General features: G+C 47.4%; 1 protein-coding gene across 1 annotated transcript in view; it reads right to left on the bottom strand.

Moving 5' to 3' along the window:
• Positions 1-6: 6 nt before the first annotated feature.
• The window catches only part of LOC125704753 (diacylglycerol kinase theta), a 31657-nt gene continuing 15406 nt past the window's right edge, over positions 7-16257 (bottom strand). The window contains exons 3-23 of the mRNA XM_048970758.1: positions 15525-15624; positions 14169-14254; positions 13490-13615; positions 12449-12602; positions 11546-11623; positions 11293-11393; positions 10941-11155; positions 10353-10443; positions 10020-10074; positions 9609-9670; positions 9373-9523; positions 8817-8855; positions 7758-7873; positions 6776-6927; positions 6202-6350; positions 5721-5899; positions 5466-5566; positions 4443-4589; positions 3655-3766; positions 3362-3514; positions 7-2605 (exon numbers count right to left, since the gene is read on the bottom strand). Coding sequence (XP_048826715.1) covers positions 2516-2605; positions 3362-3514; positions 3655-3766; positions 4443-4589; positions 5466-5566; positions 5721-5899; positions 6202-6350; positions 6776-6927; positions 7758-7873; positions 8817-8855; positions 9373-9523; positions 9609-9670; positions 10020-10074; positions 10353-10443; positions 10941-11155; positions 11293-11393; positions 11546-11623; positions 12449-12602; positions 13490-13615; positions 14169-14254; positions 15525-15624 — 2457 coding nt within the window. The 3' untranslated portion in view covers positions 7-2515. The remainder of the gene's footprint in view (positions 2606-3361; positions 3515-3654; positions 3767-4442; positions 4590-5465; positions 5567-5720; positions 5900-6201; positions 6351-6775; positions 6928-7757; positions 7874-8816; positions 8856-9372; positions 9524-9608; positions 9671-10019; positions 10075-10352; positions 10444-10940; positions 11156-11292; positions 11394-11545; positions 11624-12448; positions 12603-13489; positions 13616-14168; positions 14255-15524; positions 15625-16257) is intronic.

Here is a 16257-nt window from a genome sequence, read left to right as displayed (position 1 = left end):
CTGGGCTTTCATTTTCAAACACTTTATTTATCCTAGATTATGTTTGTTGGTCATTGTATTTGTTATTGCGAGCGCAGTCATGCAATGCAAATACCAGCCTGCAGACGACATGCTAAGTGGAACCACCTAACATCATTTGTTCTCCAAACTGCAGTCTGACAAACAATAACCTTCTGGCCCAAGTACACAAGCACAATGAGACAGTACAAACTGTGCTAATAATTTTAACATATATAAATATATATATATATATATATATATAACCTTTTAACATGTACGTTAATCTAATTTATATAGTTATTTCGACATTCATGTTATTGTAAAACATTACAGTCAGTGCAATTTTCTTTACGGTTAAAAAAAAAAAACTCTTCAAAAATATACAGACATTTGGACACTAAATTGAACTCCAAAGAATACAGAAATACTGCCTACAATGAAAACGAAGATACAGAAGAGTAGCAAGGAAAGTCACGAGCAAGAGGCACGCGGATTTACTTCGGTCACCGAACCTACGACCGTGTCCTGTGAGGTCAGGCCACGCCCCCCACTGACCGCCTTTCTGCAATGGTCATGTTCCAGATCTGGAAGAAGATGGGGGCAGGCGGGCGGTGCCGAGCGGAGGCATCACTGAGGGAAGGCCGCACTCGGGCTGAGTGGAAGCAGAATGGGATGGGCCTTTTTGGGGCGAAAAGGTCGCTTGGTCTCATTAGCCAATCAACACTTAAAACCACCAACATTTGACCTTTAACCTTGGTCAGTCCGTTGGCACTTCAGGAATCCTACCAGGGCAAACATGTCCTTCACCCTTTTCTTTATATAACTATGAACATACATACAGGTGTGAATGCATGTATGACTTTATGTATAACAAATTATGAGACATTTGCAGATGAAACCAAATTAACTGGACAAATACTATGACAGAGACACTATTCAGGAGTGATCAGCTTAAGGAGGTAGATGACCTAGGGCAGCAGATCGGTACATTCATGATCGCTTCGATCACTGACCAGCCAGCACATCGCTCTCATGATATTTCCGTCACGTAGAAGCAACGTTTTTTTGTAACGCTACCGTTTTACGAGGTCGCTCTTCCTAAGTAGGAAGCGTCTCACAAACAGTCGACGACAGAGTACTGAAGTACTTACGCACCGCACTTTGGTCTACACATGCAAATATAGCACGAGTCACATCTAGGAATGTTTGAGCATTGGTCCTCTAACTTTCTGCGTTAAGCTCCTAAGGCCACCTGCTTGTGGAGTTGCACTCGCGTTAAACACGGCAAAATGATTTAGGAAAAATCAGGTCTCAGACTCATGGGTTTGCCCGTTTTTTTAGGGAATACGTCTAGTTTTTTCCCCCCACGTTTGTCTGTAAAGATGGATGCGAATACTTCCCGCCCCCCCACAAAAGCAGTACATCTCTGCATCTTTTGGTCTGTGCCTCTTCCAAACTCTAACTGATAACCTCAGGAGCATCCGAACATCCACCGGACAGCTATCCGTCGTTGGAGAGAGATGCAGATACTGATGAGAACACGATACACACAGCCGTTACACGCATAAGTTAACACCGAATTAAATATTCCGAAAGGACACACAGTACTATTTAAAATACAGTTACCTCCATGGAAAGAGAAGGAAGCCTGTTAATTAATTGATACGGCAAACTCAGGACCACTTCAAATCGAAGCCACTTGAAACACTGTATGTAACAGACAGTGAAACATCACAGTGAAAGTCTGAAGACTAAAAAAGGTACTAATACAATCTTTATGTGCTCATCTGGTGAACTACAGCTCTGAAATCAGACAGGCATTCCTTTCGGTGGGCATGCCTGTCAGTGTACAAAAAGCACCAGACATTTGTCTATAACACGCCAAAATACACAAACGGAGTATCTCTGGAAAGGATTTGTCTGGTCTCGATAACAGAGTGATTGCTCATTGTCATTGCACACCACTGGTTTCTACTATCTGACACCGGGGGAAGTGACCCATCACCTGTCTGAGACTCGTTATGACCCGTTCATATCACCAGAGCCGATCCTCAAAATCAGTCAAAGCAAGCCACATAGGTAAGCCCAAGAAAAGAATTCAGCTTGATTCTCATGGACGTGACGACCTTGTGGCAACAGGCAGTGGTCCGCATTCCCATCCAATAACTTACTTCAGCTTAATGGTAAACTTTGTCAAGGTGTTCGGTACATCACGTTTGTGGTACTGGAGCCGGTCCTGCCAATTTATGTTTGAGTCATACCCAAGACCCCAACCGCATGTGGTCAGCATGGTCCAAGAATTGTGAACGAGTCTGAGTACATGAAAGTTCTGACGAAACTGCATCCAAGCAGTCACTGGACCCTGACACTCCCGTATGTTCCAGGAATCCCCTGTACTTGGGAAGGCCGGAGCGATCGCCACCTTGCATCTGTATGTCCAGCTGTGATATTCACGACCAATGAGCTTCAAGTCTAAATGTGGAACCCCTGGTGTTGGGGGGAGGGGGGGGGGAGGTCAGTGTTCCCTTTCACTGGATGTCGGGTTCTCCTTCAAACTGCCCGACTGTTTCTTCTGCTTGTTCTTGGTCTTCTTGAGCAGGCGTACCTGAAATTGGGCAATGGGGTTATGTTACCACAAGAGGGCACTCCACAGCCTTCAGCATGACTATTCCAGATACACACTGACATAAGGCCTTTTCCCAGTGTATGAACCGTCTTTAGCAACCAGGCACTTCTGCCACGTTCCTACAGCACGAACTCGGATCAACTGTGGTTCCCTCATAGTTCTTGAACCTTTTTTAGTCGCTACTCTGGATTGATAGGTGGGGCTTATAGCAATAAACTTTGCTGATTGGTTGATCACAAGCACCAGCGCTAACTTAGAATTTACTTTGAAATGTAAGGAAAAGAGATAGTAATAAAGAGATAGTAGAGTAAAAATTGAGGAGATGGAATTATTTTTGTATCATATTTGTATTAAAAGCATTAATGAATATCTTTATTGGTTGCATCTCCATATTTTTCCATATTTCTCCAACTGGTAACCAACATACTTCTGTCTAATATCGCTGGTACCACCAGTGAATCTTATAGTTCTTATTTGCAGAATAATGTAACGTCATTTTTTTTATCCTGTGGGAAACGAAAGATCGATCTATATAATTTTATCCTGTATATTCCACTTAGTTATTGGGGAGGTCAATCGCATAACAAAATGACTTGTTCTCCTCCATTGTTTTTGGATGGCGGTGTAGTTTCACATGAAATTACATGTGAAATATAATCTACGAGCTTTTTGTTTCTTCCCACCCGTGGATATCAATCTGGTTCGTCGTACCCTCTCCACATCATCACCACTGACCTTGGGCCCGGCTGCTGAGATGATGATGTGTCCTGGAGCCTGGATCCAGGGCTCCCCGTCTACCTGCACGGGGATGGGCTTGGTCACCGTGATTCGGATGTAGGTGCCCTGGGCAATGCGGATGCCGGAGCGAAGCCCACTTTGCACCTGACCCTGGAAGAGAATTGCACACAAGAAGACTGAGTCGTCATCAACATCATCATCATCATCATCATCATCATCATCGCACAGCTTCAGCAGAGAAATTTCACCCCCTATTGGTCACGTTGGAGACAAGCGGCATCAGCACTCACCATGTGCACCACACCGTTCACGCCCACCACCTCCAGCATGCCGTCGTCGTAGCGGGGTTTTTCGAAACGGGAGTCACTGTCGGAGCCCCACAGGTCTGCACCGGAGCCCCAGCTGGACGGGGTGGGGGGGGGAGACACAGAGACACGCGTGAGCTACAGCAGTTTTCAAACTTATTAGTGGTGTGGGGAGGTATCTCCGTCAGTGACGTCAGTCATAATGGTGGTACATGGAGAGCCTAATATTATCTGAGGTGGTATGTGGTATAAAAAGTTTGAGAACCAGTGGGCTGGAGTCACCGGGGATGTCAGCAATTGGGGGAAAGAGGGGATATGTCCCCCACAGTATCAGTGACCCCCCCCATGAAACTGCAAGCTAAACAGTGCTAGTCTTATTTAAAAAAATGGAATCTTAATTATTAAAAAAATCTCTCTCACATCACCTCTTTTTCACGATGTGACTTGTATGTGTGCCCATTGCACTCCCCCAGCCCCCTGCCACCGCCACCACCGGAGCAAATTCGCTCCCCCCACCCGATGTCAAACTCCGTCTCACATCGCCGAGAGTCACTCCCTTATTTGGACAGTGTGTACTTCACCCGGGGCGTAAAACTGCATTAGAAATGCCTTTAAAAACCAGACGTTGTTAAAGAGAAGTTGTTAAAATTTTTGAAAACATTGCTGAGAATGCATATACACTGCCGTGAATATAACTTCTGGCATCGTCTATTCATGAGGAGCATAAGGACCGGGCGATTGGGGCGACACTGGGGAAGACCAGAGCTCCCTACCTGGGGATGTTCAGGAAGATGAGGCCTTCTATGTTGGGCAGCTCCACGTCCTGTTTGTCCACCTGCAGCTTGATGTCCCTGCGGAAGTTACGGGTGTGGCTGAGCTTCTGCAGGCCCACCTTCACGTAGACGCCCTTGTTGTGTAACCTGCGGGCGAAGCATGAACGGCCAAATGCGTGAATGCAGACATGCTGTATGGCTCTAGCTATAGACTGAGAAGAAGTTTGTACACCGATCACAGACTCCCATAGCTAAGAAGCCACTCTACGCACTTCATACCAGTGTTTTTCGACCCAGTCCAGCTGGAAGGGAGCAAAACATGGACCATCTGGGGATCCCTGAGGACCGGATTGAGAAAACTACAATCTCACACTGTTAATACGCATCTTTTTTACAACTGATATCCTTGCTGTTTATTATTATTGCCTATTGTGCAATCATTTGATTTTTATTATTCTATTAAGTCTGTACTATCTTGTTCTTTGCATACGTGTATCCTTTCACGCATGCACAGAAGCAGGTGGAAAAAGCATTTAACTACACGGAAGTACAGTGTATGATTGTGTACATGACAAATAAAACCTGAAACATGTCTAGAATGCCCTGCTAGGGGTAAATAAAATATGTCCGTCTAACTATTTGTGCGGCCACCCATGACAAATATTGTCCACACACACTTCGCCAACGCCATAATCACACATAACCCTTCTGTTATTGTAAAAATAATAAAAAATAAACATTTTCACAAATAATATCTTAATCTCAATTTGCAACGATGTGTGTGGCTTTTTCTTCTAGACCATAACATCCATATATAAGCTGAACAGGAAGTGTACAATGCACAAGACAGGATGTGACATCATAACAAGACTCAATCCCTGCTACAGTCACACATTAGACACATTTTACTTCAGCATTTTGCATTTCTGCTTTACAGTACAACTCCTACTCTTTCGACTCAGGACTTGGGTGCGATTAGCCTGGCTGCCTCTAGGTGGTGATGCCGCTTGAGAAGGCCAGTACCTGCTGTTAAACTTGCCAGGCTCCTCCTCACGGGCCTGATGAAAGTCCAGGCTCAGCTCGGCGTCAATGCCCAGGCCACAGTAGTTGTTCATCTGCACAATCTGTAACAAAGGGGCCACAAATGATGTAGATTGGCTTGATGGCTCAGTCTCCACAAGTTGATTTGTGTGGCAGCTGGCTGTAAAATGGCACACGCATGTACAAGCCCTCTCATTCTGGCCGGCTGCGTTCTTCCCGGGGGGGGGGGGGGGCTACCTTAGGGGGCTCCAAAATGCCGGTCCCCCTATCTTCATCTGACATCTCCTGCGCGTCCAACAGGATGGTCCAGCGGTCCATCTGGACCTCCTCCGCCTCGTCCACGGCCACCAGGACACCATAAGGGTCCTCCCCACTATAGCCAGCACCCCAGCGGAGTACCCGAGACAGGTCATTTCCTGCAAAGGGGGGGGGGGGGGGGTGATGATCTATTTGAGCATCACCACAACTAAGAGGACAGATCGGTTTGACCTATGATTGATTTCCTTTTCACTTTTAAAGTCGCCGTTTCTCGGAATGCAGATGATTCTCTGAAGTAAGGAAGTGCCCTTTAATCTGCTCGTAAAAGTGAAGTTGAATATAAGGTCAAGGGACAAGGAGGACTGGTGCACGCTTCCCACTTCTGCTACAACACTGGCACCGAGACTGGGGAGGCATGGCGAAAACAGTCCTAGAAACATCTCCGGCGCACGAGGCTCACCTGTGCCCAGTGGGATGATGCCGATGGCGGGCTCCGGACAGGCCAGTCTGTGGCGCACCTCCTCCAGCACCCCCAGCACCCAGCCCATTGTCCCATCACCTCCACATACCAAGATTCGGAAGTGGGTAAGCTCCCGAAAGGTGTGCAGCCTGGGAAACAAGGTGTGTAGGGGGGGAGGTTGGTACCTTTCACTAGAACCTGCAAAATTCTCCACAAGGTTCAAAACTAAGTAGAACTGACCAGGAACTCAAAGTTCGACAGCCAGATATGAGAAGATGCTGATTCATAATACAGCACCAAAATCATTTGCATAAATCGTGCATTTTCCCCCAAGTGGGATTACTCTGTTTCATCAAATCCTGACTCCTTCCATCTCTGTAACGCTTAAACGTCTCATAATTCATCAGGTCTCCCAGGCCACCAATAATCTGGATATCTCTTTAGTGGAACTCATAATCATGTCTGTGGTTACGAAGGACTGCTCTATTTCACCATAAAAATAATCTTAAACTAGACTTCTAATTGGGGGTTTTTATTGTTTTGATGAAGCATGACAGAGTTTTATGGGTCTTACCCAGGAAGAGGTCCAGCACTAGTTAGCTCAAACACCTGGTGTGGGTTAAGAAGTTTCCGGAAATTATACAGTATCTCGCGTCCTTTCAATCCTCCGCTCTTGGGGTTGACGAAAACCAGGAGAGGACAGCACCCTTGTGGTAACTTCTCATGCTGAAAAACATTATATTTTAAACTCTTCTTTATGATATATTGTCAGTCTCAAATAAGCTTAATCATGCGTTCCATTTGCCTTGGGATCCGATTTTTGGATTCCGAGATTAAGTCACATCCGCTAAACCGAGTCGGATGTCTTCCTTTTGCCACAGATAGTAGCAATACCATGGACCCATATGAAAAAACAAGACTTTTTGCTTAGCCAGACAACTTGTCGGATTTAAGGTACCTCGGTTTAAACAGCCTTTATCTTCGTTCACTCACAATTAGTCTGAACTACCTTAAATCCAACAAATAATCAGACTAATCATGAAATCCAGTTCTAGCACCGGTTAATTGTTAGCCATTGTTAGCAATATCACGCACGGTGCTTTACGTGTAAAACTCCGTAACAACACGTCCACAGATAAGACTGATTCAATGAGCCACAAATGAGAAGTGGTGCTTGAACAATATAAAACTACAACTTTCCCTTCTGTTGATAAAGGGCGCAGCCATCTTGGATTCTGAACTCAGGATCCTCTGTGCTGTTCCGAGATATTTCTCGGCTCTCCGAGAAACGGGAGCGCACGACATCACTTCCGGCTTCAAAACTCGGAATCCGACTCGGAATCTGAGTTCCGAGGGCAGATGGAACGCACTGTAACATTATTGTACTGTGCAAAGCTTGTAGTTTACAGTAGGGGGCGCCCCTGCACTTTTAAAAACCTTAGACCAGACTCGCAATGAATCAGAAATATGCATAGGTTGAAATATCATTAAGCGCAATTTGAAAACATCACACGATTAACAATAGTCGCATCAAGCAACAAAGACGGCATGCCTACCATAATCTCGGGAATCACCAGGGAGTAGAGCTGCTTGCCGTTGATTGTGGTGTCTTTGGCCAACATGTAGATCCTCTCCGCTTCAGAGAAACAGGTGATCTGCAGGACCACGACCCCTGGAACACATTGGAAACACAGTCATAGAGAGTCACCCATGTGACCACCGCTGACCAATGAGCTAAGGGTATCCAGAAAACATTTATTAATGACCTGCAGCATGCATAATGTCTCTGGCTAGTACAAAGGTCCTTCTGAATAACTCATTAATACGGATCAACCAATTGCTTCCCAGCTGTTAACATTGGAGAAGCCCCTCCAGTGCTGAGTGAATGTCAACGGAATATGGGAAGTGTTCATTAAAAAGCCACTCGACGCTCAAGCTATGGATGCAGGGAGCCCCGTCCATCACAGTGCCGCATTGTGCATCTAACAAGAGCCCCTTTTAGAGGACAGAGGATGTGGATTCTGCAGCACCGTAGACGCTCTCAAATGAAGCGACGATGTTATTCTACAGAGCGGCACGGCCCAAAACCAGCCGCAACAATGGAGAACAATCGTGGCGGACTGTGAAAGAGAGCCATGTGCCAGTGACATCACAGTGCATCAAATCTTCTGTGTTCTTACGTCTCATGTTCAAGGTGAAAAGGTCAGGGATCACGCCTACTGCAGGCATGCCGCACGTTGCAGGGCAATCCATCTCCACGAATCAATGAAAATGAATACCTTTGTGCGGTAGCCTGTTCACATCTATTGCACATGTACACTCTGACTTTAGTTACATACATACCCTTTTATCCTTTATTTGTTTGTATGCTTGTCTCATATTTGTGGTATTCTTATATTCTGTACTTTATTTATTTTGTATTGTATTGTATTCCTGCCTGTGCCTGCACTGGACAAGTGGGTAAAGAAAATGGATGGATGGATAGATGCTTTTAAGATCTGCAGTTATGACTTGGGCATATTAATTTCCCTTGGAATTAATGAAGTTTTATTTTACTAATGTGGGCGCGTGTAGAGAAACTACAATTTCTTTTAAAAATATATTCAAGGACCCACCTTGTTCAGAATAAACATGGGTGACAGTAACCAAGTGACCTGTGGATGGAAGACAGAAGTAGCGCTGGATCAGTTCAGCTCCATCCTTGAATAGAACAATTACTTCACCAGACAACTTCAGCACTTTCACTCCGCCGACAGTATTAACAGATTTAAGCTACAAGTAGTAACACAGCTCAAATGATCGGTTGGATCAGATAGTCTTTATCTTGCAAGATTCCCAACAGATACCTTTAATGAGGTCTGTCCCTCACACTGACAAGCAGTCCTGCCGGTTTCAAAAGAGCCACTTCACCAAAAACTACTTTAATCTAGGTTTCACTGTAGGTTTCTCAATAGTCCGCTTAAATTTTGGTAGCGCAGACAAGCAAACGTTTGTCCACAAGCTTACGCTAGTGTACGGTCTCAAAATCCCCAGACTGCAGACCGGTGTGACACTCACAAATTTATACAGCAGACAGACAGACCTCAAAAGCAGCTGAGGTCTTTGTGTCACAGCACCTTCGAGGCCAATAACATCTATTAGATGTTGCATCTATACAGCCTTTACACTCACTTTTGGTGGCCAGGTGCTCCCGTAACAGGTCTGCGTAGTCCTCCCGGATGAGCTGTGTAGGAAAACCCCCAAGCAGCAGGTTCACCTGCACTACAGAGTTCCGGTGCTCCACGATGTAGAAACGTGTCTGGTTCATCTGCCTCAGGGACGTCTGTAATGAGCAATTGAGGATAGGATTAAGACATCAACCAACGGAGAGGGGCTGTAACATAGCAAATCACTGTGTTTCCACATACCTTCCTGATCTGTTGAACTTTATCAAGTAGAAGTTCCTGGCCAGTCAGAACTTGCCGTTGCACTAGAAGGGGGACAGACCATACACTCAGAAGAACCTCGAGCTTGGGAGAAGATGACACCCGAACCGTAATGTGACAAGCAGATCGGTTTATGAACATCTCAACTCTGTGGCCGAGGAACAACCCTGAAACCTCATCTCTTATGCACTCCACACACCATCCTGACATGGTGGTATTGGGCTGTATACCTTCTGCCGCACACCTGTCAGATTGGGGTGTGTCATGACACAACATGTTCCTTACATGAAGAGGAGATCTCAGAGATCACTCTGGTAGGACCCTCTCTCCTGGGCACTAAAACGGCTGCCAGCTCACTCGTACGAGGCCAGAGGAAAGGGCTAGAGCTTTTACCTTGTTTACTTCCCATGAATACCTCCACCAAGTTGAATCCAGCGGGGTTTTCATTCTGTGGGACATGGAATCGATTGAGCACCACCCACAACTCCCACTTCACACAGTCCTCATGTCGTTCGGTCTCACTGTGCAGATCTTCCTTATTTTTTTGTTTTCATGACAGGTTTTCACATTGTCTCCATCGCATGCAAACTCGGTGCCGCATAATGGAACAAAACATGACATCACCTCAGGCTGCTCTCTGCTTCCAAACACAAAGAGTGTCTAGAAGGGCAGCAATGCATGAATAGACAGACCAAGCCCAAACTTCCCAAGGACATGGGTTGTTACCTGCTTGCCCAGTTGGGTCAGGACCTCTCGGATGACGGCGTCTACAGTGCTGCTCTTGGATAAGGTGATTGAGATGTAGGCCACACCCACCCTGGTGAAAGATTGACACTAATGTTGAAATACGGTGAAATGATTTTGCACCAGTAGCAAAATACACTGTGACACTGAAGCAGAGCTCCAATGGATGCCAAGGAAAGTCTCCTTGAGGAAGCCAAGGCCCTGTCCATAGATTATCATAGCAATCTCACAGCTTTAAATTATTTCAATAGCTTCTGGTTCACCAGCTAATATGTTACCTTATATGGGACAACATCAGATAGTGTATCGTTGTGCTTACCCAGTGCATTGTGTGGCAATCAGAATGCATTATGCTACCTGTCAATCTGCTATTTTTCACCAAGGACGATACTAAATCGCAAAATAACAGCACAAGATCGAAAGTATTATCTGTTGAAAGTAGGAAGTGAAACTAGACTTTAGCGGAGGTGCTGTTGTTCTACTTAGGTATGATTTTGGCTTCGGTTTTCAGCAGAACAAGACCCACAAAGCAGGTGAGTTTGACGGATGGTCCTTGGTGGTGGTACTCACTTTAGCCAACCCGCGTAGATTTTCAGCACGTCCGTCTCTTTGGGCTTGGCCCTCAAGACCCACACCTCTGGGACGCAGTCCTTGAAGACGGACTTGTTGTCGGGAGTGCCGTTGCGGTTGATGATGTCATCGCTGACCAGGGCCTGCTGGCCATACACCTGCAGCTCGTAGTCCTGCGGCTCCTCCGGAATGTAGAATGCGCGCAGAGCTGCCTCCTGCAGGTGAGGAGGGGGCACGTGAACGTGGAAAAAAAGAAAACAGGTCTCCCGTTCCTGTGAACATCCCCAGAGATCCATGGGCATCCCTGACAGGGCTCTCTGCGTGCTACGTGGGCGGAGTCAGCCTCACTCACCACCACCTCCTCGTTTTTGGTGATGCGGGGGATGCTGACCAGGCGATACTGGTTGCGTTTGAGGGCATCGTCGCCGTCGAACACCTTCAGCGACTGTTTCCCTGAGGATGATGGGAAGGGAGACGGCTTTCAAGAAACACGGCCAGGGGACACTTGACTAATCGACTAAAAAGCTTGATTGCCGCCTAGCCTTTCCAACACGCATGGAGTGAGCTCACGATCACACGCGGCGGCCTGTCACTGAGATCGCTACCTGAATCCGGCGATGACGATGACTGGTTCTCCTTACTGGCCGCTACCACACTTGGGGTATCGACATCGTCAGTGCAATCTGCAAGTAAGAAGTTAAAGATGAGATCATTTACCCCTCAGACGGATCCTCAGGAACAAGACAAAACAACCGTTATAGTCCTAATCTGTTCAGGAAGCTTTAGGGTGCCAAGCAAAGAAGGATGTTCTCCCATAACAAGTAACATCTCATTGTGGTATATAACTCACTGTACTTATTGTATTGTTTTATACATATTCTATGTATGCCAGCATTCCTTGCCCTGACACGCATTCCTGCACTTTTAATACATTTATCAACCACACCTGCGTATTGCATATAACAATGCCACCGTACATAACCATCGTCTCGTCTTAACTGCGTATCGGCCGTATGTAGGACAGCCATGGACAGCCGGAGACGAATTCCCAATGTGTGTGAAGATACGTAGCCAATAAACCTGATCTGGATTAGATTTAGAGCATTCACCCAGGAATCCAGTCCTCCTGGCCATACAAAAGACAGCGTCCACCTTCACACAAGTTGGGATTAATTTTAGTACAACTAACAGGAGCATGATGGCAGTTTCGGGACCCAAAGGTTCAGGAGCCGGTTATGGACCGACACCGGTGAGTATCGCATCACAGGCAGGTTCAGCCCAAACCAAACATCCTCCCAAAGCTTCACATGCCTGTGCAGAAATAGTAACCCGGTTCAGGCTTCATTAACACAGAGACCCCGAAAGGGTTACAGTGAGTCTCAGACAGAAGGAAAGTGGCTCTTTCTCATTACATCACCGCACTGCAGCACCCAACGTGACGCACGGAGACAGCGAGGGGGGGGGGGGGGGGCGGCGGGGTTGACGGGCAGCCGGTCTCTTGGCATTACCCAGCTCGGCCTGAGGGCTTTCGGAGATCCGGAAGCAGTGCAGCTTGCTGAAGTTGCGTGAGCAGATGCGCACGCAGCTGGGGTGCAGAATCATATTGTGCAGACGACCCAGGCTGCAGTCGGGGGGCAGGACCACGTAGCAGGAAGCGTGTGCCTGGGGGGGGGACAAAGATAACCTTTCACAAGTGGCTTTGAAGGCCCTTCAGGTGAACAAGAATGACACCTTCCCTGCCCCCTCGCTAAGCACACATTCACACGAGAGTTGCTTTCACTTCCCGGTACACCAACGAAGACCACAAGCGCAAACAAAAGGAACCGGCCGTTTCCATCAAAGTGGCGGAGACCTAAAATTAAAAGGTACACATTTCCTAATTTCAACTCGAGGCCTTCAGCTGCTCCAGATAGAAAGTTCTTCCTTTCTAGGCCGCTAAACTTGAGCATGAGAAAAACCAAAGGCGACTCTCACACGGGAGAGACCTTGGTCTCCCTTAAATGGTTGCTGACCACGCAAAGCAGTGGGGGGGGGGGGGGGGGGGGGGCAGGACAGAGGTGGGAAGAGATGAGCAGCCTGGCGTTTGGGGAACCGTGGAGATGAAGTGGAGGTTGCTATCCTACAGACAGGGACACTGATACCGCTCAGCTTCAGCAGAATACTCAAAGGCTCCTTGTTTCCGCTACATAATGGCTTCTTGTCTACGCTCAGAGAACATGCCGGTAAAATGCTGAACTCAATAACCTCCTCCTGCTCGGCCTCCATCGTTTGTTTATTCAGTCACTTTCTTTGACAACAAAAGAGGAAAGATCCGGGCCCGTTCGACAGCGGGTACAGTGCCACGCTGAAGCGAATCATCCGCTGATCCCAGCCAATGGCTGCTCAGCTCGAAGGAATCTTTACGATCCTTGTCCGTGGAGAGGAATGGGATTGCAGAGACGCGGTTTGTGGAAAAGCATTCTGAGGGCAGGAAGCGAGACAGACCAAACTGAAGAAGCCTCATCGATGCCCCCCTCAGTAAAAGGCTGACCCCAAGGTCACCGTCATACCGTGATCCCGCACCACTCGCAGCGCACGCCCACCAGGACGTCTGATGAGCCGCAGGTCCGACGACACACCTCGCAGCGTGCCCCCGACGATAGGTTCCCCTCCCGCCAGTGATGCTGGTATATGTCCTGCGGGGGGAATCAGGAAAAAGGGCATTAAGTCTTGGGAATTCCCAGACCTGACAGACTAGCCGGAACAACAAGCACAGTGTGCAAATCAAAAAGCCGTTTGATAGCTGCAGAAACCTGCAGAAACCTGCGTAATCGGCTCCGTAAGTAGAAGGATTCATTCACACGTCGAAACCACCAAGCGATTAAAAACACCTCAGGGCCAATAAGTAGCAGTTCCATATCTGGTTCGCATTTCTTAACAATCGCAGTTGTTGTCCAGTGACTCATATTAACGAGGAAGGACATTTACACTTACGTTTATTTATTTAGCTGAGGCTTTGGGCCAAATCGACACATAGGAGCCATATCAGAGAACAGGATCAGCCACTTTATGGAGAGAATGGGGTTAAGGATCTTGATCAAGGGCCCAACAGTGACGTCACTCTGCCAGCCACAGGATTTGAATCGACGACCTTCTGATGACGGGCACATGGTCCTGAACCGCAGAGTCACGCACTGCCCGTGCTTACTGAAACGGGATCAGGTATCGAGTGGAAAAATGGCCACTCACGTAGTCCAGGCTCCCATCCTGGTGACAGAGGCGGCAGTCGCTGCAGCTGAACGGGGCGCAGTCAGCATGGACGTGCAGCTCACACACTGCAAGAAGAGAAACATGCCACATGGGGGCGCTGTGCTGCAGCATTCACTGTAAAGGTGGACCTCGCGGCCTTGAGAAGGGGGCCAAGGACACTCTGAGAGCACGCTCGTTAATATAAAGAGAAATACGAGAAGTTAATCATTACCGAAGATCACACGCCAGATGCTCCACACGCATATTTTCCATATCTGCAGGATTTCGACCTTGATGTAAAGGGTCCATGTAGTTCTCAGGACAAAATATTGCAGTCGCTCATTGTATAAGATAAAGTGCATAGTTGGTGTTCCATAAACCCTGAAGTAAAAATGCTTTCGCCTTAATCTTATACAAGAAAACAACTGATGCTACAGTTGATTAAAGAATCAAGGATACTAGTAAAATGAGCAAACTAATTCAGACTAGTTATAATTAATGCAACATAATTAAACGATTCTGTTCAAATGCAAAGTGCCACCGTACTTCTTAGCAGAATATATTAAAACCAGCATCAGGGAGCCACACAGCATCTATTATCGCTGCTTGTTCGCCAGCCATTGAAACAGTCATCCAGTGCTACCATAGCAACCCCACCCTTGCATTTTAACAGGCTAGCGGTGTCTTTGCAGATGGCTGGGTGATGCAGGCTCCAGGGCCCTGATGTCCTGTCCAGCCCACTGGTGTGTCCCAGACAACAGCACAAGGCTGCATTCTGGGTCCTTGAGTGCAGTTAGCGGCGGTTATATTACCATCTATTGTATACACAGACGCTCCGCGACTTACGATGCGGTCACGTTCCGAAGAACCCATCGTAAGTAGAAAATATCGTTAAGTCAATTATGAATATGACGCGATAGGTAAATGAAAAAGTGCTGTCACTGAATTAGTAGATAAATAATTACTGTAACTAAAAGTGATTGAAAAGTAAATAAATGAACAAGTGATTTGGTTAAACAGAAAGAAAAACATCGTACGATACGTCGTTAAATACCGTACGAGATGTTTATCCTTATGGTCGTTACACAGACAGGAAGCCTGGCCGGGCGGATGCTGCCATCTCCCAGGAACAATAGAAAGTATCGTACAGCATATATAGCCCGGGAAAAGATCAGAATTGAAAGATGACTACTGAATATACATCGCTGTCGCACCATCGTAAGGTGGAAATATTGCAAGTCGAGCCGTGGTAAATCGAGGAGTATTTGTGATCTGTGTGCTGTGCAGCTCCCATCCTGAAACAGGCCCTGAAAGGAAGGGCTTCCCGAAACCGCAGCCAAAAGGTCGGAGGCTCACCCTCGCATCGCAGGCCGGGGCTGCCCTCCAGGGACTTGCGGCACACGCAGCAGAACCTCTTCTTGTGTCCCGACGGACCGAAGCAGTGTGCGACCGGGACCTGTGTGGACAGTCATGAAGGACGCAGGCATGAGTACCGGGACTCGACGGCGGACAGCCGCCTTCTGAAGCGCAAAGTAAAACCTGACCGCCGATTCTCCTACCACCCCCGACAAGGGGCCAACACGCAGGTATATGGGAGGCCCGAAACTGGGGACGACACTGAGGAGATGGATCACTGGAGCAGTGCCAAATGCAGGGGCACATCTGCAAGCTTCCCCATGCTGAGGGAGCGTCTGCAGGAGCACACTGCCACTCCCAGGTCACATGACAGCCCACATACACACACACAGAGTCTACTCTTTCTTTAGATCCTCTTGGGGGTGGGAATTTTCCCCACAAACCCCTCCAAGGCACAGTCTACCATATATTTTTAACCGACAAGCTAGCATTTACTGGTAGCTGTATATCAATGACGCTAACCAGCTAAATACTCTGCATTATGGGAAATTACGGCCATTACGATACCCCGTGACGTCAGTGTCACTGTAGTATCTGTAAGACCACTAAATGCAGGTAATGAGCGCCAGGCTGGGCTAGCCTCTCAGACAGCCCACAGAGGGGGCCGAGCAGCCTGGTTAGACTGGGGGATGGAGGCTTAGGGGAAAGGAAGCCAATGGCAACGTTTCAAGAG

This window comes from Brienomyrus brachyistius, chromosome 12 (assembly GCF_023856365.1).
Source record: "Brienomyrus brachyistius isolate T26 chromosome 12, BBRACH_0.4, whole genome shotgun sequence".
Lineage (NCBI taxonomy): Eukaryota > Metazoa > Chordata > Actinopteri > Osteoglossiformes > Mormyridae > Brienomyrus > Brienomyrus brachyistius.
The sequence above is the reverse complement of the archived record's forward strand: the minus strand, read 5'-3'. Positions and strand labels throughout refer to the sequence as shown.